Source organism: Oryx dammah, unplaced genomic scaffold, assembly GCF_014754425.2.
Source record: "Oryx dammah isolate SB20612 unplaced genomic scaffold, SCBI_Odam_1.1 HiC_scaffold_24, whole genome shotgun sequence".
NCBI lineage: Eukaryota > Metazoa > Chordata > Mammalia > Artiodactyla > Bovidae > Oryx > Oryx dammah.
Genome location: NW_024070208.1, coordinates 23,253,429 through 23,281,186, shown reverse-complemented (window position 1 = coordinate 23,281,186; position 27,758 = coordinate 23,253,429). Strand labels below are relative to the sequence as shown.

Sequence of the window (27,758 nt, the reverse complement as noted above, 5' to 3'; positions counted from 1 at the left end):
TTCAAAAAGGAAAAACAATCTTAAGCATGCTAACATAACACAGCAAGGGAAAAGCAAAGTGTGCTCTTCCTAACAAAGGTGCTGATGGTTTATTCTCTTCAAAAACAGATCTATTAACAAAGCTGAGCATAAAGGCTGAAGTTTCCTTAATCTCCCTTTGCTAGAAGCTAAATCAGCTGCTTAAGGTTACAAAGCCAGGTGGTACCAGAGATCAAACACTGTTGTGTCCTGACATCTCAGTTAGGGTCCTTTCCTCCCTGCTATGCTACTGCCTTAGAAATTACCAGCTAAAAAGCACTGTTTCCACACATTCTCAGGGAATGGAATTCTCCCACCAAGATTCCTACCCGTGCACTGTGAGGATCAGATTCATGTGCTACTCTGCTACGTAAGAACTGGTCCCAGGTTTTGTCCCACAGCAGAGAGCATCTCTTTCCTGAGCATACATATCCTCCACTACGGGGAGGGGAAAATGTCACAGACCCACTGCCATGTGGAGGCCACGCCTCACCCTCACCTGCTGATTGCGCTTCCTGCTCTGCTGGCCCTTCTTCAACTCTTTCTTCTTTCCTTACATTAAATTACGCTACTCCAAATACTTACTGAAATAATTAAGTCTAAAAAATCTATCTGACACAGCATTTGTCAAAAAAGGGATTTTATCAAAAAGAAATGTTGTTTATATATTTTAAAAAATGAGGCTTCGAATATCATATAATGTAAAGTGAATGCAGATACAATGCCACATAGCACTGAGACGGCTTCAAAGTTTTACAAACAGCACACAAAGACATATGTTATTTTTAAATCCAGTTAATATGGATTTAAAAGCTTTCTTAGATGATTCCATAAGATAGACATTTTATAGACTATATTTTATATATTGCATGCTATGTGTATAAGATGTACCACCATTAAAATTTTATTTTTAAATAAAATGTATCACTCTTCAGTCACTTTTAGCAAGCATTGATTAATTAAATTTTTTAACCAGGAACTTTCCCTAAAGCATAAAGATTTCAAATACACACAAACTCAAATTGATCTCAGTGAAAAACAGAGCAGGCAGCCAGGACAGACATCAAATTTGGTGTTTACCTTGATTCTGTGTAGGTTTTGACTGACTGGAGAGGTCTTCATTCTCTATGAGAAAATAAATAAAAGTTGATTTCCGGCTTTAATCAAATTATTCACCATCATAATAATCAGAGACTGGGGTAAAAGAAAAACAATCCAGAATATGTATGTATACTGTGTTAGGAAAAACAACATATGCCTATTAAAAAAAAAGGAAATAAACAAAAATCATAGTAGTAACTATATGAAGACTGCAAGGATTATGAGCAATTGTCCCCACCACTTCTCCATATTGGGCTTTAAGCAAACACTGTTGCTTTACAGATTCATTTAAGAAGGCTTTTAGGAAAGATGGTGGAAGGCCTCGTGTGCCTCTAGGAGGGAGTGCAGTAGGAGTGCCCAGGAGCCACTGTCACCGGCTAAGCAGACAAGCACTGCTGGGCACCGCTGCCGACAATGCAGGGGAGACCTGGAAGCGGGAGGTGAATGCTGAGGGCGAATCCACTGCCGCCCAAGGGCCCATCTCACAAGCGAATGGAGAGAAAGAGGCTCTGTCCACTGCTGTTCTCAGTTCTAGAAAAGGCCCCATGCTAGATGTCAGGGGGAACTGCCCGAGCTGAGGCTGACTCGAAGCCCATGAGACCAACAGCCTAAAGCACACCCTCTCCGGCCCCATGGGAAAGGACCCCTCTTACCAAGCCATTAGTCAGAGATACAGTGGCAAACAAATGACCTTTCGTGGCTTGACAGTTTAACTGCCCAAGAAAGCATCAGTGTGACAGGCGTAAAGTGCAAAAAGGGAAGCCACAAGCCCTGACATAGACAGTAAAAAAAGATCAAGCTTGTTAAGGGGACCTGAGTACAAATAAACTTAAGACAGTGTCTATCCAGAGATTTAATGAAAGAAAAAGAACTTTAAAATCCTGTAATGCAAATGAAGAATATATACACACATAATATTTTAAGAAAATGAGCAGAGAAGCTGAAGACCTTAGATATAAAAATCTACTCCAAGTTAATAAATGCAAAGAATGGTGAAGATCAGAAATAATACTACTGAAAGCTAAATTACATAGTTGAAATTAAAAGTTCCATTTAGAACGGCAAAAAAAAATTTTTTAAGGTACTGAATGATTAGCTAAGAGACTCAGAACAAATACACTGAAAAATAAGAGTACTAGAAGGAGAAAAAAAAGAGATGCAATATCATTAATTAAAGGAATATAAAGACAAAATTTTCCAAAGCTTTAAAGACTTGAGTTTTCACATCTAAAGGGCTTACAGATTTCTAGGAAGGATTAACCATAAGATCCACACCTAAATATCCTGGTGAAATATCTGAACTCCAAGACTAAAGACATTTGTGAACTCTAAAGATAAGGAATGTCTTCTTTGTAAGTTTATAGAAAGAGACTAAGGTTCTAATAGAATTAGTGAGAAATGGGTTTCTCATCTATAATCCTACACCTCTACCCTTTCTGAAAAAGCTGATTAGAGAGATTTTCTACTAGAAGAAAATTAGCATGAGTATATGAGGACAGGGCATCAAAGAGAAGCCACAAAGTTAAGAAATCATGAGTTCAGAGGCACAGAAAGAAAAATGTATTCCTTCAAGAGACAGAAATTGATCATCAAGGAGAGGGAGTATGGAAGTCAATGGTGGGATGCAGGACAGCTGTTTTTATTTTCTGTACACTGACAACCACTAAGAATATGAAGATGATCACTAGTGATATTTAAAGATAGAAATTCTAAGTTTGAATAGGAGCAAGAAAAGAAAGTTGTTAAAAAATTTTAAAGTAATTTGAATGAATCCAAGTAAACAAAAATAAGAAAAATGAAAAACTGGGATAAAAGAATAATAATGAGCATAAAAATAAAATGGAAGAACTAAGAACAAATATGCAATTTTTATGATTGTCTGAAACCCCTATTCGAAGAGTTGACTCATTGGAAAAGACTTTGATGCTGGGACAGACTGGAGGCAGGAGGAGAAGGGGACGACCGAGGATGAGATGGCTGGATGGCATCACTGACTCGATAGACGTGAGTCTGGGTGAACTCCGGGAGTTGGTGATGGACAGGGAGGCCTGGCATGCTGCAATTCATGGGGTCGCAAAGAGTCGGACACGACTGAGTGACTGAACTGAACCCCCTATTAAGTCTCTTTCCCACTGGTTTACAAAAATCAGATTCTAGTATATATAATTTACAAAACAACCAACTTACCAAATAAACAAAACCCTAAAAAAATATTATAAATAAAGATACAAGCAAAAGACTTCTGAAAAATGAAAACAAAAAAGTGTGGACCCAATAAGGGTCAATACCCAATAAGGCTGGGGTGGGTTGTGGGGGTGGGCATGGGCGGAGGGCAGGCGCATTACTTATACTCAGTAAAGTATAAGTCAGCTGACATTTTATACCCAGAAGAAGAGACTTTCAAAGAAAAAAAAAAACTAAAATAGGAAATCAGTAACAAGCACCTACAAATGAAATATCCATTTATAATTGTAACCAAAAAATTCCTCTAAAATTCCTAGATACAAATCTAAGGCAAAAAACCTATATGAAGAAAACTACAAAATCTTCTTGAATGAAGCAGAAATTAACACATTGTAAATCAGCTATAACTTAAATAAACCTCCCCCACCCCCCAAAAACACTTACTGCAAGCAATAACATAAAGCCTGGAAAAACACTACCACTTGCCATGATTTAAAGACATACATATATAATTAAATGGTAAAATTTAATATAAAAAAAGTCATCTCTCCAAATTACTATATAACTATAAATACATAAATTCAATTCTTTTCTAATTGCATAAGGTGATCTTAAAAGTTCACATGGAAGAATCAATTTCCAAAAGTGGATAAGAAAGATATGAAAATACAGTGAGAGAAAGCTAGCCTTATCAGATGTCAGAATACACTGTAAATCTGCTAATTAAATCAATATGGTATCATCGCAACATAAAGTAACTAGATTGGAACAGAATAAAGAGCCCAGAATTAGAGCCATGTGTGTAAATGAAAACTTAAGATAAACGTATTATTTCGAAGCAGCAGGGAAAACAGATTAGTTAATAAAGACTGCTGGCATGGACAGACTGACTACTGTCTGGAAAAAAAAATTAAGATAACCCTCTACTTCACCCCACATGAAAAGGAATTCCAGATGGAGTAGGAATCTTAAAAGACTCAGACTATCTGGCCTAACTATTTAGGGTTAAGAATACCTGAACTAAGGTAACATGGTTCCAGCTTTTCTTTCACAACCTCTGTCTGTCTACACAAAAATGTAAAACCCTTAGGTTAAAACATACTGTGAATAAGGGCAAGAAATAAAATGACAGATTTTAGAAAAAAGATTTTGCAACTTTAATCAGAGTACTCAGCAGCAAACACCAGAGCCATTCTGACTAGAAAAAAAGAATTTATTAAACTTTAGTAAGTAACTCTGAATCTTGGGGAAGGGCAAAAGTAAATTAAGACAGAATTTAACTTCAGTTCTAGCCCTACCCTACACATGTACAGAAATAAATGGCAAGTAAATGAAAAGCTATACACTTAAAAACAATCATTACAATAGTAATTAGAGAATACAGATCTTGCTGCACTACTGGGTTGGGGAAGTGTTTCCTAAACAAGACAAAATTCAGGAGAGTCAAATAGCTGAATGAAATAAACTTTTATAAAAGACAGACAAAAGAAGGTATCAGCTGAATCAGTGTATCAGATTGGCAAAAGTAAAACAAAAAACCTGTTATCATTCCACTTCGAAAGGGTGTGAAGAAATGGTATGCTCATATACCCTCACTGGCTGGTATAAACAGGTGCATTCTTTTGGGGGAAGAATTTGACAAGATAGAAAAAAACATTTACATTTCGTATCCTGAGTTCCCCATGGGCCCAAAGGAGAGGCTGGCCTGGAAAGCGTGTGGGCAGGCTCAGCGCTTCTGGGCACCTTCTAACAAGCCTTTCCTGCCCACGGCAGACACGAGGTGCCCTAACAGCGGCACTCGCCGCATCAGCGACGCTCTTCCACTGCCTGTCAGCATCTTACTCAGGAGAAATGGTTCCCGTTTCTACGGCCTGCTCGTGTTCACACTTACCTCAACGTAATAATAAAGGCCATACGCTACAAACCTACAGCCAACCTCATACTCCATGATGAAAAGTTGAAACCATCTCCTCTAAGATCAGGAACAAGACGAGGATGCCCACTCTCTCCACTTCTATTCAACATAGTTTTGGAAATCCTAGCCATGGCAATCAGAGAAGAAAAAGAAGTAAAGGGAATCCCATTTGGAAAAGTAGTTGTTAAACTGTCACCGACTGCAGATGACATGATACTTACTATACGCAGAAGACCCTAAATAGATGCTGATCCTAAAGATGCTACCAGGAGACTACCAGAACTCATCAGTGGCTTTGGTAAAGCTGCAGGCTACAAAATTAACACACAGAAATCTGTTGCATGTGAGCCAAGGATCGCTCTAGTGGAGCCTGGATGTCACACTCGGCTCCATCAGCAGGCTTGGGGGCTGTGCTCCCTGTTAGGACACCACCACACCACACATCTGTCCCCTCTGAATGTAAGGTGAGAAAGGTATTGGCTTTTAACATCCCAAAACAACCCGATTTTACCTGCTGCTACTGGATTAGGAGTATATGGAGGTGGCGGGGGCACTCCTGGAGCTATGACGTTGGCTAACGGTACCAGACCTGCATTGTTATAAGCACCTAAAATAAAAATATAATACAAAAAAAAAAAGTACAATTTAGCATCATCCTGAGTTCAAGCTGTATTGGCACAGCCACCTACTTTATTTCTAAAACTGTGTTATCTAGTACAGTTGCGTTTTACATGGAGGCTTGGGTGAAGAGTGAGATCGAATGAGACAAGCAGAGACTTCTATTTCCCAGTGCAGGCACACTCCAGGCCTAACTCACTGAAGGGCACAGTGGGCAGAACCTACCAGACTTGTATGATTTGCCTTTTATGTCAAGCACACACACTTGGCCCTTTCAAGTTAAATGCACTAATGATGTCTTTGAATACCAACGATCAAAAAAGGGATTCAAGATGATTTACCCATAAGCAAAAGCTTATATAAATAATTAACAATGAAAAAAAATCTATAATTAATTTATCAAAAGGAAAATATCCTAAATGAGACTCTTAGTCTTCTGCCCTGTTGTAGACCAACACCCCAGAGTAACCAACTGTGGGCAAAGGAAAGCTCAGCATAGCATATTTCCTGAGTGCTCCAGATTTACAGAGTATATATACCAACCTTTACTTTCAACTTAATAAATAAAGAGCAAAAAGGGAAAAAAAAAAGAACTATGAAAGAGCTCCTTACTTGGTGCAATAGTTGCATGTGGTCGGCATGGAGGTATCGGGTAAGGAACAGGCTTATGTGGATTGTATGTTGAAGGAGGCTAGAATGAGAGGGGAAAGTACAGCAGTTAGCAGAACATCAAGGAAGCTGTCTCCTGCCAAAACAAAATACAACTTGTCTTTCAAAACATTTAGGTCTAAGAGGACAAAAATGCCCCAGCATATTATCCATTGCCACTGCACTAACAAATGGCACAAAGGAGGGAAATTTCTTTGCTTTAATAAACGTGGCTCCTATTAAAGTCCAAAGAGAGGTCCTGCCAAAGACTGCTGCTGCGGTTGCTGTTGCTCAGTCACTCAATCGTGTGCGGCTCATTGTGACCCCATGGACTGCAACCCGCCAGGCTCCCCTGTCCTTCACCATCTCCTGGAGTTTGCTCAAACTCAACTCCATTTGGTCTGCTGTAGAGGCGTTAATTTTTCATTTCAGTTGCAGATCATCTCCAACAAAAGGCCCAACCTCGTCCTGAACAGCAGATTCTTCTCTGACCCAGTCCAGGTTAATCCAAGGATTCCTGTCTCCTCCCATGGAACACAAGAAACCCACCAGGTTTTGGAGTCTCGGCTACCCAAGAACTTGCCACATCCTCCTGGAAAGTCATCTGCTGGGAGCCACCACGGGAGATCCCACCCATGACAAGGTCATGTGGAAGAGAACTGTTAAGCAAGGCTTCAAAACTCAAGGGGCTCCCTAGGCTTTCTCGAGCATCTACCCCCAAACCAGAATCTGTCTGTTTTACTATTTCATGACTTTCACCAACTCCTCTGACATTAACAGGGGGCTAACCCTGACCACCTTTCTCTGGAGAAAATCAACTTAGGGTTATAGCTAATAAGTTTCCTGGACATGAGAGGAATATTTCAAATCAAACCCCCTCTGTTAGCATTCTAGCTTGCTTGGCAGGTATATCCAGGCTCTTACAGCTACGCATGTGATTATTTACAGCCTCCCAACTGTGAGAGGCACAGAAAGCCTAAAACATAGAGCCTTTGAAAGAGTTAAAAGTTATTAGAGTAGTGCTGATGTAGGATTTCATTATTGGGCCAATGCTTGTTGCTAAGTTCCCTATATCTTATCCACTGTGCACCTGGGAGTGCATTAGTTAACATAGTGAGAATGTAAGAAAAACAAGTGTAGCCTTGAATTTAACCACATTAGATCTTTGAGCTAATTGGTTCTTTCTTGTAACTCACTGCACCTTTTTCTCTGTGAAATGTAACTCTGTTTGGCATTTTCTGAGGCTGACATAGATTAGAAATATAAAGAAAAAACACTTTGAGGGAAAACAAGTTTTCTGGTTGAGCAGCCTTTATCAAAGGAGGGTCATAAAATGTTCACAGGCCTCCAAGGCCAAAAGATACTGTACACAATATCATTTGTGGAAAAGGTATGCGGAAAAATCCTCGTTTCAATAAGGAAAAAACTGCTGGAATGTTTGGGCTGACTCTGTATGACCTTGCATCTTTCATTTCCCTCTATGTATAAGGCAAGGTATAAAAGTACCTTCTGAAAAATAAAGCTTTTGGGCCTCGCTCACCGAAGCAGCTTGGTCACCCCGTGTTTTTCCTTCTCTCTTTCTTTCTCTCTCTCTCTTTTTCAGGCTGATCCCTTGGAGCATAGGGGCTCCCTGCATTCACTTATCTGCCCGGGTTTCTAAGACCTGAACGGGAAGACCTTCTGCATCTTCACTCCCTCAGGAGACCGGGAGGGCACCTGTGGCCTCCGTGAGCAGGGCAAACTTCTTGTCTTGGAGTTTTATTGGCTTTCTATGTAAACCAAGGAATATCAGCCTCTTTCTCTCTTCTATTTTCTTATCTTCAACATTCTTTCCTTATCTCTCTCTAAATCAATCACCGACGCCGTTTCTCCTTCGGGTTTCCCTGGATCCTGTGGGGGCTGGACCCCAGCAGTCATCTTCTTGTTCCTACCCCCTTTTCTCTTTTTGAAAGAAACAAGCACTATTTCCTTTGGCATTTGGCATTCTGACAACTCTTGTAGAATGCAGACTGGAATTATGAATTCAATAGCTTAGTCTTTTTACCTTTTGAAATCCACAAATCTTCCATTTTAGAGTTTACAGGACTTAGGTATGAAAGAACATTCAAAGAGCTGGTCTCCAGAGGACCAGAGGTAAGCAAAGCTAGGCCACATGCTGCAACTGTAACTACAGAGATGGAGAGGATGAGAGATCACACACACCCCCTCGAGGGGGCTGGCACCCACATCTTGGGGCAGACGGGATGCCCTGGAGTGACAAACCTATACTCTCTCCAGCACTCTTAATGGCAGCCCTGGAAAATGTGCTAGTTCTGTGCAAGGACTATGGTCTGTAACTATTTTACTGTAAACAACAGCCACCCAAGTTCTTGTCAGGTGGGCAGTCAGGACTGCAAGGCAGCTGAGTGTTGGCCTCTTGTAGTACAATCCTTCAGCTCACGAGGTTGTCTTCTCTGCTCAGTTTATATTCCAATCACTCCCTTGAAAATACACTCCACCTCCTGGCTCCATCCTCACTTCACTAATACTAACACTAATCCAGCCATCATACCTCAACCTTAGTTAAAGTGAACTCTCCACTCTCCACATCTCCAAGCAAACTGCTGAATATGGCTGCAGAAAAAAAAAACAGTAATAGCAGTTCAACTGGTCTACCTTTAACATACGCCATTAATCCTCAAAAGGGCCTTTAACACTGTTAACTAATTGTAGTGTATTTCCCTAGGAACACATTCACTTTCCTAGTTTCTACTGCACTTTAGACTGCCCAACAAAAAATGAAATTTATGCTTTGAATAGACAGAAAACCAGATATAAGCATCAAGACTTGTCCTGTCACTTGTTTTCTAAACATACTGGTTTGGATGGTCCGAGAATCCGTGCGGCTATTCCTTTGCCTTCATTGGTACAGTCTTCACCATCTTTCTTCAAAGGGGTTCCCTATTTCAAAAAAAGAAGGAAAGATAATTGAGATCAAAACAAAACAAAACCCATACAAACCCCAAAGCAAAATCAAAACAAATCCATACCCTTGCTGTGCTACCCTGAACAAAGGACATAACTTGGCAGGAGTGTAAGGAGGGACCACAGCCCCAGTCCTGTGCTGGCTCATGATCCTGACGCAGTCCTCATAACACGTACAGAGGTTCAAGGAAACACACAATTCTCATAGAGAGACAGAGGAGGAGAAAGTATGTTCTACTTTTTTCACTGCACAGTAGAAGCAGCCAGAGACAGCTCCAGTGCTACAGTATCTGATGCTCAAAGAATCAAAAACAGTGCTTATATTACAGTTGAAAATAAGTAATAAGAAATAGTGTTCTCTCTAAGTATTTAAGTGTGATCACTTATATTGACCTCACTTGAGACTGCTCTAATTAACAGATGAAAATAAGCTGACACCCTATTACAATGTGTCCTGCTAACTGTTTGTGTTCTAAGTGGTACATACTAGTTTGGAGCTAGTTTCCAAGGTGGCCCCCAGTGATCCTCGCTCCTACGTGTCCCTGTGCAGCCCCCAACATGAACAGGGCTGACCCATGTATCAAACAGGATGTTCCAGAACTGAGGGCATTTGACTCCCAAGGCTGAGCCGTAACAGACAACATGGGCTTGGCCGGCCGTCTCCAGGACTATCTGCTCTGGTGGAAGTCAGCTGCCGTGTCAAGAGGTATTCGAGCAGCACTACGGAAATGTCCTTATGCCGAGGAACAAAGACCCCCCCGCCTGCCAACCTCAACACTAATTTGCTAGGTTTGTGACTCACCTTGGAAGCTCAGGCTCACGCTCCAATCAAGCGATCAGATGACTGCAGCCTCATGAGAAACCCTGAGCCAGAACCAAACAAAGCTATTCCTAGAGTCCTGGTCTAGAGAAGCTGCATGAGATGCTAAACGTTTATTGTTTCAATCCAGTAAGTTTTAAGGCTATTTGTCACATTGCCGTTAAAAATACACCATTCTTTGAAAAAATTATTTCACAAAGAAATCTGAGGAACACTGGGTGACATAAAAATAACTTGTCTTTCCTGTGGGACTTCTCAGAGCCGTTACTATGCAATGTGATTCTCCAAAAGAGACACTGCATGCAGGATTTCCCAAACACACTTAAGTGTGAAACTGTTTGAAGAATACCGAGAATCTGAGAAATAGTCCTTTATTACATGCAAATCAGTGCTTCTAAAATACTTGCCAAAACAAGTCAAAACTAAATCACTCTCTTTTCTGTGGCTTGTTGTTCTATATATTTTATAGAAATATTTTAATATAGCTTATGTATGCGCTTTCATTCAGTGGTGAACCTATGAATTATGTTGCTGACATAGTAAAATTCCTTTACTTTGTAGAAGCATCATCAACTGGCATTTTCTTTACATACCATAACTGTGTTCAATTTTATACAAAGAAGTTGCACATGTAGCCACACAAGTATGCTTACTGGGAAAACTCCATTGATGCGACTAGGTTTTCCTTTGGGATATGGATTTCCCGGGATTGTTCCACAAGAAGATATCATCGCATGAGGAGCTTTGCAACCCCCTTTGAAAGCCTGAAACATAACAAAGAGGAGGACTGTTAAAAAAAAATAAATAAAATAAACTCACAAAATTTAGTATTCTGGATATTGGGAAGCCCTGCTAAATAGGATGGATTAAGGAAGAGCATCACATTCAATCTGTTCATACATCAGTCAGCACTTCCACTGGTGAACATGATAAAATTAGTAAGTAAAATCACTTCACTTAAATGGAATTATTTAAATGGTAACAGAATGTTTTTATCGTTGCAACTAGTAGACTCCTGCCCAAAGATCTCCTCACGACGGATTCTGTAAATTGTGTGCGAGGACTAAATACGACTGGGCTGCAGCTCCTAGGGGAACAGTCCATGCCCTCCTCGAGCAGGTTTCTAACCACTAATCCAGTTTCCACCTGTCAAAATCCTAAGAAATAACTACCTTGAATGATGAATCAAGTTTTCTAGACTTGGACAAGTACAACTTCTCTCACTAATAGAGATTTTAAATGGACAAACTGAAATTTAGTCTTATAATTATTCATTTTTTATAAGTTTGATGAAAATAAGCCTGATGACAAATAAGTCAAGTTCCTGGTGGTGGTTTAGTTGAAGTGGTGTCTGACTCTTGTGACCCCATGGACAGTAGCACGCCAGGCTCCTCTGTCCATGGGATTTTTCCAGGCAAGAATACTGGAATGGGTTTGCCATTTCCTTCTCCAGGGGATCTTCCCGACCCAAAGATCGAACCCAGGTCTCCTGCACTGCAGGCAGATTCTTTACAGTCTGAGTCAGTTCCTCCTAAACACATAAAGACAAAAGCTTGGAGACACGGCAGAGCTACCAAGGGACTGAGCATAAACACCCTCTGAGGCTCATACTGAGGCGCCACTGGCTTCTCACTCTCAAGCCATCTCTTCATACCCCAGGGTCCCCCTAAAAGCTCTAGTTCCCTGCCACAGACTGCAGGGCTGTCATTATTAACCCATTACAGAAGAGCAATCAGGTTATTCATCAAAAGTTAGCATAGTAATAAGATTGGTACTGTTTTCTTCATCAGCATTCAGGAAAACCATGTCCCATTTATATAGCAATCTTGAGGAAATTACCTGTTCAAGCACCCTCTTACACCGTTTCTTCTCAGACATATTTATCCTGAACAAATCTTCAATGGGTCGAGAATTCTGTGCATCAACAATGTTTCTACCAAGGAAATACAATTTAGCTTTTCATTTAAGAACCTGGACACACACATTTAATACACAGATATATCTGAGTAAGCTTTTTTCCATGATGTAACAAGAAGAGTATGATTATTCAGTTTTGATTGATGAGTGTAATTAACATGTTTATATAAATATGGTAAATATATGGTAAATATAGTAACTCAATGATGTTTATCTGGCTACTTGAAAGTAACAAAGTAATATTTCAAATTTTAAAAAAATCACTATTTTGAGATTCTTGCAAATCTACCCTGTGTCAGGAGAGCTAATGGCAATACAACAAACCCCTATGCTAAATGCATAAAAATCAAGGTTGATCTAAAAATGAAGTTATGTTTTATTTGAAATTTGTGTTTTTGTGGTCGTTTATAAATATATTAGGGACTTAGAAACTGCATGTGCTGGAAATAAATAGCAATTTATAGACTCTCATAAATACATTATAGGAGAGTAGGTTCCTTTTCTCTAACATTCACTTTTCAAATTTATTTCACAATCATTTCTCAAATGCTGTGCTGAGTGTTTTAAATCTTATAGTATTAAAAATCTGCATCCCTACCATGTAGATAAAATCCTTATTTTCACAATTGAGGAAAACAAGATCCAGACAGAGTAAGTGTATATGAAGCAAAAAAATATATACTGTCAGAATGTGGAAAACCCATCTAACCATCAGTCCTCTGGATTTATCAACAAGCCTTTCAAGTTATTCTGAGTGGGAAGGCAAAGCAAGTCACCGATATGCAGCCAAATCAAAAGAATTAAACTCAATAAGCCCCACTAACTTTACAAGTTTATAATCATGTGTAATGAGCACACTAGCTAAGATATAAGAATTCAGCTCTATGCTTTCATACATTTTATTAGTTCCATTTACCAATATAATTCTGACACATTAACATACACTAATGAGTTAAAAGATGTTTGAAAAGTTTTCCAAATTTTTCTCTGAGTAAAAAGAAGAAATACTTACGAAGCTAACAGTTCAAGAGCAACTAGTTTGTCTTTACTGAAGGTGAAACAGTTGAGTATATTGACCACTTCTCCTGGGTGAACAGCCACCATTTTCTAGTAATAAAAAAATAATTTTACTTTCAACATGAGAAATTTTCATGCCAGAATCTGCCTTTTGGGGGTGGGGGCAGTGTAATTAAATGTTCTTAATATAAATATGTGAGATGAAAGCTGCTTAATCAAAAGTAAGCCCTAACAACTATGTGGATTAAAATTAGGCTTTTTCAATGTAACTACTTGAAGGAAATGGCAACCCACTCCAGTACTCTTGCCTGGAAAATTCCACAGACTGAGGAGCCTGGAGGGCTATACAGTCCATGGGGTCGCAAAGAGTCGGACACAACTGAGCAACTTGGATCAATTATGTGCTCTTTCTTATCCACATCTCTCAATATGTTCATCTATAAAAAAAAATTACATATTCTACTTTCTTCAAAAAGGCTATATAAAAAGAGGCTATTTACAAACAAGGGAGACACATTGCTCGAAAAGTTAGAAAAAAATTGTAATTCGGAGTGCTAGGTTATGTCACAATCAGCACTTCTAGTGAAGTCCATGGTGCTGAATAGTGTTATTAAAAAAAAGGTACTCCAATCACATGATTAGGGGAAAGATGGGTTAAATATTAACAGGTTCTTTTACTGCAGAACTTCTAAGAAGTTAATGTGCATTATGACACAGGGATTATATGGACTGTTACATACTTTAATATTTGTCTAGGATACCTATGTTTTTGAAAAGCAGGTCAATTTATATATTTATGTTAGCAGTGGAGGAAATTCAAAATCAAAGTCAATATAAGGAGATTAGTTAGAATCAACTGATCAACTGAAGTTGTTTTTAAACACTATTAACCTGTATCACCAAAAGAACTGGTAAAACTGCATGCCCCCTTACGTGTTTGTAAACGGACATCTGAAAGTTTTATCGGAAGGTTACATACCTGCCAAAGATTGATTTCCTGATATGTAAGTTTCTTATATATTTCTGAAGACCTTGGATCTACTGCTCTAGCTCATTTATGAAAATGTCCAGAATGTAACCTAATCATCAAAGTCAGTCTTCAGAATGAACACAGTCAAATCAGATTTATTTTGTCTCTAAGTGTATGAAGGGCTGCCTGTGCAGCCTTCCCACTTCTGAGTCTTAATTCTAAGGTGGGTGGGTAGGCAAGCTGGCTTCAGAGCTTTGTCCTGAGTTTGCTGTTCTGATAAAATAAGCCAAGGTCCCCAACAGTATTTTTTACAGAAGCTCTCTGCCTTGCTCTCCTGATAAAATAAGCCAAGGTCCCCAACAGTATTTTTTACAGAAGCTCTCTGCCTTGCTCTCCTTTTCTTTGGTCCTTAGAGAAAGATTTTTCAACCCCTGCTGATAGGTAAATGAGTGAGACAATCTTTTCTTTTCTTAAATAAAGCAGAAAAAAAAAGCAATTGTTAAAGAGAAGAAGCACTAACAGACCCAGACACTTTCTTAAGCAAATTAGTTTAGGAAGATAAGGATCTGTAGGTGCTTGTGTGCTGGCTCAGTTGTGCTGACTCTTTGCAACCCCATGGACTGTAGCCCTCCAGGCCCTTCTGTCCATGGGATTTTCCAGGCAAAAATACTGGAGTGGGTTGCAATGCCCTCCTCCAGGGGATCTTTCAACCCAGGAATCAAACCAGCTTCTCCTGCACTGGCACGCGGAATCTTTACCACTTAGCCACTGGGAAGCCCTCAAGATCAGCAGATTTCTTTAAAGGTATCAGTGCCTGATACTCCCGGGAAAATCCTCTATACAGTCAGACCCCATTTGACTTCAGAGCCTCTGAAAACCTAGGCTCTAGCACTGTGCCACCCATATGGTAGCCACTAGACATGTTGCTTGCTTACATTAAAATCAAACAACACCTTAAAAATACCATTCCTCAGACAGATGACACATTTTAAGTGCACAAAAACCACATGCAACCATATTGGATAGAGCAGATACAAAACATTTGTATTGTCACTGAAAGGTCATTTGGACAGCATTGGTCTAAAAAAATGCAGGCATAGATCAGTCTGACTATTCTTCTAAGACTAAATACAGGAAGGTGAAGACACACAAAAACGGAAGTAAATAAAAATACTTATGAATTTGAATCCTATGTTTTGCTTGCCTATAAATATTTTCTACTCCAGTCTGCCAATTAGAATTCTGTACAATTTAACAGTATAGTACATATGATTGAAATTTACAATTTGGGAAGCTTTAATGTTTTTAACATAGTTATTTTTGAATAAAGTATAATGGAATTTAGTGTCTGCAACTACAGCAAACAAACTGCAACTTGAGATGGATTACAGAAAATGAGGGGAGAATTCAAAATACTTAAAATTCTACATTCTAAGGAAAAGTAAATTACTTACGTGCTGTAATGCTTTCATTGCCTTCAACTGAGGCTCCGCCCAGGAGAAATATCTCAGTAAATCAACCACCTGAAAAGCAAAGAACTAATTTAGCTCTACCGACAACGTGTTTGCAAACATTTCTACAAGATTTATTTCCGTACTCTGAATTGCTATTCAAAGTGTGCTGCCGGGGCCCAGATGACGAGGCATAAGCATGACACCAGAGTTTAGACTGTGAGACAGAGCAGCCACGTGCAGCTACTTACATTTAAATCAACTGAAACTAAATCAAAGAGAAAACTCAGTTCCCTACTGGCATAAGCCACATGGTAAGGGAGGGCTCAACAGCCGTGTGAAGCTACCATCGTGGTTAATGCAGAGAAAGAGCATTTCCACAATTACACAAAGTCTTGGACAGCACTGGTCTAGAAATAAAGGAATGTATAAGGTAGGGGAAGAATAAAATACCTGGAGAAAAAGAAAGTTGGAAAAGTACTAGATGGATCTAAAATGTTCACTTAGGAATATAAAGATATAGTATGAAAGGAAAGCTTTAAAACATTTAGTGGAGAAGAACAGTTTTAGTCATAGAAAAAGGTCTTCAGTGGTGTGGTTTAGTGGTGGTCCACTAATTTCTACTCTCTAACTCAGATGTGGGGGGCACACTATTTTGACTTAGACCACAGATCTATTCTCTAAAAAGGTGAGAATTACCCTGAATCACGCCAGCAGCTTCTAAATAGTAAGCCACTTTGAGAGCACAGCCAGCCAGGCTCTCCCGTACTACCACCAGCCAAGTTCAAGTGCATGAGGGAGACACTGTGCCATGGCTAGCCAGAGGTGCGTAGAAACCACACCACTGCGGTCTCCGGGTTCACTGCCTCCAAGGACACTCCAAAAGGAACAACAACAAAGACTCAGGATGAGAGGATAGTGAAATCTGGGTTAATGAGTTATTTTACTCTGAGTTCCTCACAATGTTTCGGGTTCAATTATTCCACAAAGCAAAGTTAACACTAGAAAATGGGGTGCTATGTAAAGAAGAGTAAAAATACTTCTCACTCCTCACTGAGAGATACATAAGTAGCAAACAGTTACTGTGTGTACTTTCTGTACAACTTGGTAAGAGTATGTCCTTACTTTTATGGGAATAATGTTTTTCCTATACACAGTGAATGCTACCTGGGACTACACCAACCATAAAATTTTATAAACTATCATGTATGATATAGGATGGGAGATATTCATTATAATAAGTAGGCTTATAAGATCACACTTAGGAAATAGCTTGATAAAATTTTTAATGACTATAGCAAAGTCATTAAATTTCTACTATGGGAAGTTTTCTACAAAATTTCACATGTATACACAGAAACACATACAAGAGAAGGAAAGAAAAGCTATCAGCTATGTGAAATTACAAATCTTCCTGAAACATTCAAGTTTAAAAAAAAAGCACTGTGAAAAGTTATGGGACATCTGGAAACCACTCATTAAACAGGTAGCAACATGTGCAAATCACAGAGTAGCTCTCAGGAGTTTAGGAGGCAGAACTACTGGCTTAATGTTATTCCAGTTTTGAAAGTCTTGAGAAAGAGATGAAAAGTTGGGGCATTTACTTACTAATTCAATCTACAGTTTCATCCATTGTCTACCTTACTCATGTTCCCACCATTTCCCAGAACTGTTCTCCAGATGTACATTCTATTTCTGCTTCCTATCTGTATCAAGTATTTTCCAAGTATTCCTTGGAAATCCAGCTATCTCTGCATGTGTGTATATACACACAAACTTATTTTTCAAAATCAGCAAACTCCTAAAGTTGGGTGAAAGTTTCCACTAAACAATCCCACTGATAATATCAGTCTTCTGGAAGATACAGAAACTACTTATTAGACACTATTTTTTTTCTTATTCGTGGCTTCACATAAGAACATATATCACCATTTGTTCCAAGTTGTATAAATTGCAGTGAATTCTGCAATTACTGACTCATAAACACTGTACAAATTTGGGTATGTTAACTATTAGAAGTTTACAGGCATATGATACTGTGCTCAGAATATAAACACTTTGAACTGTGTTTTTCAGACACTGCATTTTAAAATCATTTTAGCATATGATATCATGATGAAAGTGGGTATGCTTATAAAACATGCCAACTATAAATTATGTAAAGTTTTCTGTTAAAACTGAAAGCTTCTAAAGTTCCTGAATAAACAGAGCAACAAAGTAAAAGCAATTCTGAACTTGATCAGTAGGTAAATAAGTAAAGGCACTAATCAGAACATCACTGTTAAAAAAAAATATATATATATATATAAAAAGCTTTCGCTTAAATAAACAAAAGAATACCTGTTCACTAGAGAAATATCCGTGTACGTATTCAATCGCTTTTAATTTGTACTCTGTCAAAACAGCCTAAAAACACAGAAAAACAGAATAAATATATGTAAACAGAACAGCAGTATGCATACATGAAAGCTGCCTATGCAACTCAAACAGCAGCAGACCTTCTGTAGCCCGGAGACAAGGAGGCTGACAAAGTCACCATGGTGATGTGACATTCTACCTTTGGGGTTCCATGCTGTTAGGGATACAATCAGACACCAGGAAAACCCCTGGCCTCCCTACTCACTCCTACAAAGGAAGGGAATAGAATTGTAACAGATAAGATTCTACATTAATAGAAATTAAGTATTCCTGTAAAAGTGATTGCAGTTTTAAATCACTCCAAATTCAACCAAACCATCATTTTTAAGGTTAAATGTACTAGCCATTACTCATTCAGCAGATAATTATTTACTGCACACCTATATGCACTAACTGATAGAGAAACATGGGTAAAACAAGGTCCAGTCCAGGCTCTCAGTGTTTCTACTGAGATAGGAACCCAGAAGCCAAGCCATGTGCCTGCCACTAACTGGCAATGTGGTCTCTGGGAGGTATTTTAATTGCCCTGAGAGCCTCTTCACCCACAAAAGGGAACACCAATCACTACCCACCTCAGGATTAAAATAGTCAAACGTGACACAAGTTCAGAGAGAAGTTCATGGCCTTGACCCAGCACCATCTACAGCCACAGGAAATCATGTATGATTCTCCTGGCAACTACATGCTAAGCTTAGAGATGAAAATACCAGACTACCACAATCTGGTAACAACCACTCATTAAAAATCCACTAATCCCCTTTGTATGGTGCCAGGTCGTAACTAGATTTACTGTAGCGGTCACTTTCTAGTATCTAGAAATATGGACAGTACTAGTATATAGTACTTTCTAGCATATAGAAATATGGTCAGTCATAACCCCCCCCAAAAATGAATGAATCCCCTTGCATTCATTCCAGAACAATCATATTTGTACTTTCTACATGCATCATGCTGCTAGAACATCATGACGAGTCAACAAAGAAACATGCAGGGAGCTCAGTAGTTGAATTTTCATGAAAAAGGGAAGGGAATGGGATTCTGGATAATGTGCTCTTGGGGGGTTTATTATTGCCATTATTGACACAATCAAGAGCAAGTTTCTGGCCCAAATCCTGGACTGTGTTGATGCCAAGTCATGTCTTCTTTTATCAGCACCTGAGAGACGCAGCTGTATCCCCAGGCACAACACCATAGCTGGAGTCAGAACCCCTGACCTTGAACACTGAACCCCCTCCCTTATCAGCTGGCTAACTTTGAGCTGGCCAGTTAACCTCCAGAGACTAGACATGCCATCTGTAAAATGAGGGGTATAGAACTCACACCTCGAGAGCTATTCGGCAGATTAAATCAAATAACGCATGGAGGAAGTGCTTGGAACAAGCACACTCTGAGTGCTCAATAATGAATATTATTATTAGCCTCTTCTTAGAAAGCAGATTCCATATTGCTTTCCCCCCTCCTTTCTTCTTCCTATTTCTTTTTCTAGTGTCTTCTTACATGCCTTTGTTTTTAAATGACAATAGTGACAGCTAGTATTACCTACAGACATAATGGTAACACTCAGGAAGAGATTACCTGGTTTAAACTGATTTACAAAGTCTGAGAGCAATTTTGAAAAGCCAACAGTAACTCTCATACTTGATACACTATATTTTTATCCTATTTTAATAACCTAGTACTATGTTGATGTATCTAATTATTTGGCACAGGCAGAAAAAGATACATCTTGATTTCAGACCAGAAATAAGGGACTTATGTTATGAATTTGACTTTAATCTCTAGAAAAGTTCCTATTCCTTTCATTAGTATTTACCATGTCATCTGTCCACAATTTAGCAGGGAGAGAATATACAAACCGACACCCTAGAGCTTCCAAAAGAAATCGACTCCTCTCCCTGAACAAATTGTTTTCTCATAAACAGTAGTTTAACATCAGCTCATTAACAAATTGTGGCAAATTCTAAGTATGTACTCAGCAGGCTGACATTTTATTGCAGATTTTTATTGGGCAAATTCGATTTGGAAAAAAGGAAATTTTATTTTGATTCAAAAAAAGAATACCCAATAGCATTACAAATGTAACCTAACATGCAAATTTGAAAAAAAAAATTTACAAAGGATGAAGGAAAACAGCATTTTGCTTTATACAGAATGAAGAAAAACGGGCAATTTTATTAACAATTTCATAAGCTGAAAAAATAATAATCACCAGTGCACAAGGTAACAAGTCTTTCCGCCTCAATCAAGGGTCTTGAAAATATGAAAATGGCGAGGAAACAGCCCTGATATTCTAAGCAAAGAACCCTGTATTAACATACGAATGGTTAGTCAGTCTTTTCAGGTTTAATTTTGTAAAGGCTTAACTTTTTGCGCTTAAAATACTGTTAAGCCTCAAGGCTACATTCCAATTTTTTTAAATTTTTTGCTGTCTAGTGGGATGTAGGCTACCTACAATAGTCTCAAAATGAAGCAAAAACCTGGCAAACAGAAGGAAAAAAAGTTTTGAAATGCGAGTTATTGAAGCCCATTCCTAAGAATCTGCCTTTAAGCTTAATGCCACACTTTTTATTAGGATACTTTGTCCCGCCGAAGCAACAAATACAGTCTGCTTACACTCAAACTTAAAAATCCTTTCATCATAACCACCATTAAAGAAACTTTCTACGTATTTCTAGTTTTCATTCAATCTTACTGAAAGATGAAGAAATCGGTTCAGAAATACGAAATCACTTATCCAAAAATACAGTGATTCAAGATTTGTAGGGCGGACTTGGGAACCGAGGGCACTGAATATAAGCTCCGCAATACCGGTCTGATTCTCGAGCAGTTTGGAGTTAGCAAATCTCCGTTTCGTATCGTGAAATGTATCAAGATATAAACTCCTACACTAGACGTTAAAATTCCAACCAGTTTTGCAATCCTTAAATCCGTATTTTACACAATCTGCTCGCAGTCCCCCAGAGAGAACAAATCATGAGAATTCGTAACTCACAGATTGAAGGAATTAAGTGCAATTACCTTTCTAATTTCATCCAGCACCATTTCAAAGGACTTTTTGTCCATCTTGACTACTATCTCGACGAGGTTTTAACAGTTACAGTTTCAATTACAAAACGATCATCCCCGGTCCGCTCCGAGAGTAAAAAATGTTTCCAGCTAAGGAAAAAGACTCAAGGAGCAGGAGGAAGGACGCGTAAGAGGTAGAGGACTTCAAAGTCTGCAAAAACTTCTAAAAATGGGGACTTATAAAAACTTTTTATTAAAAACAAAACAAAACCCGTCAGGCTTCCTCAGCTTCTTTACACAAAGCTTCAGGACCGCTCGGGTAAGAGCCGGGTCCTCCGAGTCCCGCAGAGAAAACCCGGCGTTCGGCGGCCCGAGGCAGAGCGTCTGTCCCCGCAGCGCAAGGCCAGGCGCCGCCGGAGGCAGATCGGGGAAGCAGCCTTCCCGGGTGTAGCGGCCCGAGAAGCAGAGGCACCCGCGCCCCGAATCCTGCGGCCGGCGAGGAGGGAGGCACCGGCTTCTCGGCCCGCACCAGCGCCTCGGCTGCCCCTCACCGCCGCGAAGCTGGCCTCATGGCCCGGCTCTCACTCACTCCCAGCAGCTACCGCCGGACTCCTGGGGCCCGCAGCCCGGGCAGTGGCGGCCTGGCCGGCTCTTTGTTACCAGCTGCCACCGCTTCCGGGAGCGGGCCGGCGGCCGGCGAGCACCCGGAGCCGGGCGAAGGGGGTCACGGTCTCGGATAGGGGGGCTCCCGAACACCGCAGCGCCAACAGCGCCGGGAGCGCTTCCTGGTTACCCCCACGGCTTCCCCCGGCTCGTAGGGGACCTTCGATGGAGCCCGTCGCGCCGGAGTCAACTCAACACTGCGCCGCCAGATTAGGCCCCTCTATCCTGAGAGCCCAAGAAGGGGTCCTGGTGTGGGAATGTAGGTGTCCCTGTCAGATGCCTGTACGTCTCGGAATTGGATGCCGTAGAAGTCCTTCCCAAAGCCTGAAAGTTATTTTTGGAGGGTCACGCCCTTAATTCTAGAGTTTGATTGTGCTCGTTTTTGATTGGTAAGTCCGGATTTAAAAGAATGTACGTCGAGTGGTTAAGGCATATCCACCGGCACCCCGACTTGGTGGACAGGAAAGGTCCACAGCTTGGATGGGCGGAAGGGCGGTCACGTGGTAAGCCCGGGGCTTGTGACGGGGCAGCGGGGAGGGAACGCGCCGGGAATGCGGAATCCCAGTGGGGACTGTGTTTCGCTCTGGTGTCCGGTGCTTTTTGGTTCTGAAACCTGGGGCATCCAGGGTAGGCGCTTTGGAGCTAAGAGCTCCCTGCGGCGACGAACTGCCTGAGGCTGTCCTCCGGCCCCCAGCCGCCTGCCAGTCCGTCTCCCTCGCCAGTCTTCCCGTCCGGTCATGACGAGATTCTGGGTTTGCATAGCCGGCGCTGGCTTCTTTCTAGCGCTTCTGGTTTTGCATTCGCGGTTCTGTGCCTCTCGGGTGAGCTGGATGGTTAGGAAATTGCTTCTCGGGTAGCAGCATTCTTAGGAGGTGGTCTTGGGATGGAGATGGAGCTGATTCTCTCACTGGCTCGTCTCAAAACTGCATCTGAGGCCGAACCGCCGACGTGTCGCCCCTTGGCGTTAAAAAGTTTGTAATGTGGTGTGTGTGTTCGGTTGTGTCTCACTCTTTGCGACCTCATAGACTGTAGCCAGCTGGGCTCCTCTGTCCATGGGATTCTCCAGGCAAGAAAACTGGAGTGGGTGGCCATGCCCTCCTCCAGGGCATCTCCCCCACCCAGGGAGAGAACCTTGGTCTCCTGCATTGCAGACAGATTCTTTACCGTCTGAGCCACCAGGGAAGTACACTGTCAGTTTGCTTATTTTCTCTTCCTCCCCAGCTCCCACCACATCTGCACTTGGCTTTTAAAACTTCCTGGAGAGCTGAGGGGATTCTTTACCGGCTAGATGTGGATTGGCCGAAGTATTCAGAATACTTCACCGGAACAACATTTTCTGTTGCAGTTGACTCCCTCAGCGGATTGGTTTATGTGGCCCAGGTAAGTAAAACTGGGATTCTTGTTCTTAAAGTTACGAACGCAAAGGAAACAGCTTTCCTATGTTACTGTACTAAGTATTTATGTACGTTTATGTTACGCCAATTGTGGAATTTGTTTTTTTAAGTTAGTGTTTTGCTTTTGAGCTTGATAGAGGTTAATATGGTTTGGTTTTGTAAACATTACATCATTTCTTGGTTAACCTTTGACTTCTGTTTCTCGTTGTGAAAATAATGATTGCTTCCTTAAAACTGATCCTATCTAAGCAGTTATTTTTGTATACCTTCAGAGAGGGGATAACATCCCAAAGGTATTAGTGTTCACAGAGGATGGATATTTCCTACGATCCTGGAATTATACAGTTGACACACCTCATGGTATATTTGCAGCCAGTACACCACAGGAAAAATCCGTCTGGATCACGGATGTAGGAAGTGGTATGTGTAGTAATATCTCTTACATTATCTTGCTAGAAACCTCCTCTTTGTCCATGTTCTTGCCTGTCCATTTTAAAATCAGAGTGGCTGAATCTATTTGTAATTTCTTCAGTGATTTGTGAAATCACCTTTCTAAATTTTTATATCGTCATCATGTATAATTGAGACATTTAACAAGGAGGCTATCATTACTGTGATCTTTCATTTAATTTATCACAGGACTTTTGCATGTTAAAATATCAGTTGCTCTTCTTAGACTACTTCTGTGAAGCCAAATAAAATGGTAGTCTCTAAAAGCTAATAAATGGGGTCTTTGCCTGTTGTTTTCCTTTACCACTTGTCTGAGGGATTTTGCTGAGAAACCAGAACTGCTTTCTTGCCCAGAGTGCAAGATTTGCAGAAACTGCTGGTGGTGTGAATGCTTCTGAAGTCCTGCTGACTTTAGCATGTCTGAAACCTTTCCATTAAATAATTTTAGTAGGGTGTGCAGGCGGTGCTAATGGTAAAGAACCCACCTGTCAATGCAGGAGACGTGAGACTTGGGTTTGATCCGTAAGGTAGGAAGATCCCCTGGGGGAGGGCATGGCAACCCACTCCAGTATTCTTGTCTGGAGAATCCCATGGACCAGGGAGCCTGGTCCATAGAGTTGCAGAGAGTCAGACATGACGGAAGTGACCTAGGACACACACATGCTGCCAGAGTAAGCACAGTTGAAGTTACAGCTGTGAGATAAGTGTTCAGAGATAGCTGTTGCCTGTGCTTGTGATTTAAGACAAGATGATTCAAGAGATAACCTGGTATTATTATTTCAGGATCTCAGGAAAGAAAGATCTTAAAGAAAATATTTCTAGTCTTGTGCCAGATAAGTTCATGGCTTGAAGGTCATTCTATTTCCCCACTTTGGGTTAATTCAGATACCATTTTGGAATTAAAGAGGTCTCATTTTGTGAACAGTGCACTAACCATATCTGTTCTCAGTACCCAGAAGATTTCTGAGCCTTAGTCTGTGAGTCCTTTATTTCAAGCTATATTTTGGATGGTAAGGTTTTGGTTAAATCAGAAAATCTTGGTTACTTCTGAGCTCATTGTTAGACCTTACTGAAGTTTGACTATTTTTGCTTCTTTTTTTTTTTTTTTCCCCTTTTCGGGATTCACGGTTAAAAGGAGGCCTTCACTTTTTACTTCCTTCCATTCATGTGATCCTTTTTTATAAAATACTTGACTGGTTCCCAGAAACAGAAAGAACACACATTTTGCTTTCATTCTTTCCATTATAGCTTATTTTTCCATGCACAGATCTGAAGACAGTTTTTCTATTTCTTCCTATATTTCAAAGAATAAATGCTCTTTAGTTAAAACATGGCTGCATGTTAGCCATTTAAAAAAAGAAAACCGCTGTTTACTGGTATCCTTTTTCCAATTCCTTAGAGAGTTTGAAGTTTGTTTTCTTTACTGTTTTGCTCTCAATTATTGCTACAAAGTTTAGCTTAAGTCTCCAAAAGAAGTATAATAATAAATTGTCAAGATAGGATGCAATGCAAGCTGATTCGCATTGTTTCCAGTTTATCATTTGAATGCCTACCAGTTACTTGGTCTTGATATGCCTTCAAGTTGGTTTCTGTTAAATTGCTTTATGGTTTTTCCTTTTTTATTAATATTCCAGTTTATGCTTTGCTTGTAATAATTTTGACTCTATGGAAAGATTTATTCCTTATTTAGGAAAGAAAAGCTAATGGGTTAAATTTTGTATTTCTTTCCACTTGGAGAAAATGTGGCTTAAAAATAGTATTATAAGCCAGTGTTACTAAAATTTTTTTAAAAAAAAAAGCTTTAAAAAATTAACACGAAAATAGATATATGTGTCTGTATTATAAAGAACTTTTTCATTGAGCTACTGAAACTGAGATGTGCCCATGAGTAACTGAAATAACAGTTTTCAAATATGAGTTGTTCAAGTTCTTCTTGATTTTCTTTTGATTCCTTTTTCTTTTTAAATTTTACACCTGAGTATAATTGATTAACAATGTTCTGTTAGTTTCAGGTGTACAGCAAAGTGATTCAGTTATATGTATAGATGTAGCTTGATTTTGTTGTCCAAATACTGTTTATTGAAAGTCATAAGATAAAAGAAGAAAGTATTGTACCAGTACTTTTACATCATGAGCCTTCTGTTTGAGGAGTCAGTTCTCTTTGGTTGTATATGTTTTATTTAGAATCTACTTATTTTGGAGTACATGAGATTCTAGTCTGAATAGATTTGGCTATAACGAATGAAGCTTCATTGCTTGTCAGATATAATATATTTAATTATTAGCGTTTAAACTTTTTATTGCTGTTTAATTTTGTCAGATTTTTTGCTCTCAGCTTACTTGAAACATGTAAATGTTTGTGCAGTGGTTATATTTGTGAAATATGCATGTTTGTCTTTATAGGATTCTATGGTCATACTATTAAAAAATACAATTCCTTTGGTGATCTTGTTCAAGTTTTGGGGACCCCAGGCAAAAAAGGCACTGGTTTGAACCCCCTGCAGTTTGATAACCCTGCGGAATTACATGTAGATGACACAGGAGATATTTACATTGTGGATGGAGATGGAGGTTTGAATAACAGGTTGATCAAATTGTCCCAAGGTACGTGGCTTAGTTTTGTGTGGTGTTCTAAGAGTATCACTCAGTTAGTTGGGTCTAATTTGTCTGACACTGAGCAGAACTTCAGTCAGCGCCTCTGTCTTCACATTGCCCTCTCTGTGTGCCCCTGTGTCTTCACACCTCCTCCCCTTTCTCTTATCTGGGCACTGGTCACTGGGTCCACTCTAAACTCAGTCATCTCCACCTCAGGATCCTTAACTGCATCTGCAAAGGCCTGGTTTCCAGTAAGGTCACATTCACAGCTTTGGAGATTTGAGACTTGGGCGTGTCTCTTTTTTGGGGGCTGGGGGCGAGAGGGACATCTTTAGCACGATACAGGGGCATTAAAAATGGCCACCTACAAAATCGTAATTTGTAAGCTCAGAGACAAGGTAATACCAAATAACATATTGATTATGAGGGGGAACCAATTTGAAGAAGAGGTTGGCATGAACTCTAAACAATGATATTTGGGTTATGAAAAATTTAAGTGGAGAAAACCATTGAAGAAGCTGATTGCTTGAAACAGAGAAGGAATTTTTTTTTTAAGCATATAGATTAGACAAATTTATATAAACAGAAAGCCAGGAAGGCATAATCAGCTCAGGGTGTAATTGAATAGTTTGTAACTCATGACATACAATATAACATGCTAATGCATAAGGCATTCTACATGTTATAACAACCAGATGTGTTTACCATTTATAGATTTTATGATCCTTTGGCTGCGTGGAGAAAATGGAACAGGGCCTGCTAAGTTCAACATACCCCACAGTGTTACAGTGGATTCCACCGGTCGGGTAAATATATGGTCTGATCGGTGTGTTTGGATTGTCTGATTATATGGGGGTGGGGCATGTATCATTATATATGGATCTTGGTGTACATATGCCTGTCTGCACACATGGATGTGTGTGTATGTTAATGAATGTGTGTATCTCAGGGCATATGGGCTGTTCCTCCAGGACTGGATATACCCACGTACTCTCCTACATATCTCTGCAGCCCTGGGCACATGTCATTAAAAAACATTTCACTGAGACTTCCCTGGCCATCCAGTCATTAACCCTCCATGCCTCCAATACAGGGGGTGCAGGTTCGATTCCTGGTTGGGGAACTGGGATCCCACATGCTGTTCAGGGCAGCCCAAAGATGAGGAAGAAAACAAAACCAAAGAACAAAATCCATTTCACTGTATGTATGCCGCAGGTAGTATACATCAAACCCAGTACACCGAATGTCACTTAGAGCCAGTCTGCCTTCCTGTATTACAGTAACAGTTCCCTGAAGAACTCAAGACAGCCTGTTGCAAACCTAAATGAAACCTACTGTTATCATGCTTTATATGTCACTGAAATCTCTCAAGCTTCCTCTTTAAGTGCTTTGGCACTTTGGACAAACCCTCGTAAATAGGGTGGAAGTTTAAGGATGCGGTACGAGTGAACAGCTGGCTTCCCACTGGCCTCAGCCCCTAAGGATGCGGCCTGCTTTTCCACATCTTGGTCTTGTTGGCTGACCCATTACTGGGAGGTTGGAGGGAATCAGTGCTAGTGGGCGCTTGCTAGAGGAATGAGTGAACGACTGCTTGTTAGAGGAATGAGTG

At 40.1% G+C, this 27,758-nt stretch overlaps 2 protein-coding genes across 3 annotated transcripts in view; one reads left to right on the top strand and one right to left on the bottom strand.

Moving 5' to 3' along the window:
• The window catches only part of PROSER1 (proline and serine rich 1), a 28,767-nt gene extending 6,856 nt beyond the window's left edge, over positions 1–21,911 (bottom strand). Inside the window, exons 1-10 of the mRNA XM_040267024.1 lie at positions 21,060–21,911; positions 17,964–18,029; positions 15,627–15,695; positions 13,198–13,292; positions 12,108–12,201; positions 10,922–11,032; positions 9,341–9,424; positions 6,449–6,527; positions 5,730–5,825; positions 1,099–1,143 (exon numbers count right to left, since the gene is read on the bottom strand). Of these exons, the coding sequence (XP_040122958.1) occupies positions 1,099–1,143; positions 5,730–5,825; positions 6,449–6,527; positions 9,341–9,424; positions 10,922–11,032; positions 12,108–12,201; positions 13,198–13,292; positions 15,627–15,695; positions 17,964–18,029; positions 21,060–21,104 (784 nt within the window). The 5' untranslated portion in view covers positions 21,105–21,911. The remainder of the gene's footprint in view (positions 1–1,098; positions 1,144–5,729; positions 5,826–6,448; positions 6,528–9,340; positions 9,425–10,921; positions 11,033–12,107; positions 12,202–13,197; positions 13,293–15,626; positions 15,696–17,963; positions 18,030–21,059) is intronic.
• A 304-nt stretch (positions 21,912–22,215) lies between these two features.
• NHLRC3 (NHL repeat containing 3) overlaps positions 22,216–27,758 on the top strand; it is a 24,466-nt gene continuing 18,923 nt past the window's right edge. For both annotated transcript variants that reach the window (XR_005725666.1, XM_040267026.1), the window contains exons 1-5: positions 22,216–22,531; positions 22,932–23,090; positions 23,377–23,524; positions 25,958–26,158; positions 26,864–26,955. Coding sequence is in view for 1 of the 2 variants with exons in the window: in XM_040267026.1 (XP_040122960.1) it covers positions 22,448–22,531; positions 22,932–23,090; positions 23,377–23,524; positions 25,958–26,158; positions 26,864–26,955 (684 nt within the window). In the remaining variant the exon portion in view is untranslated. The remainder of the gene's footprint in view (positions 22,532–22,931; positions 23,091–23,376; positions 23,525–25,957; positions 26,159–26,863; positions 26,956–27,758) is intronic.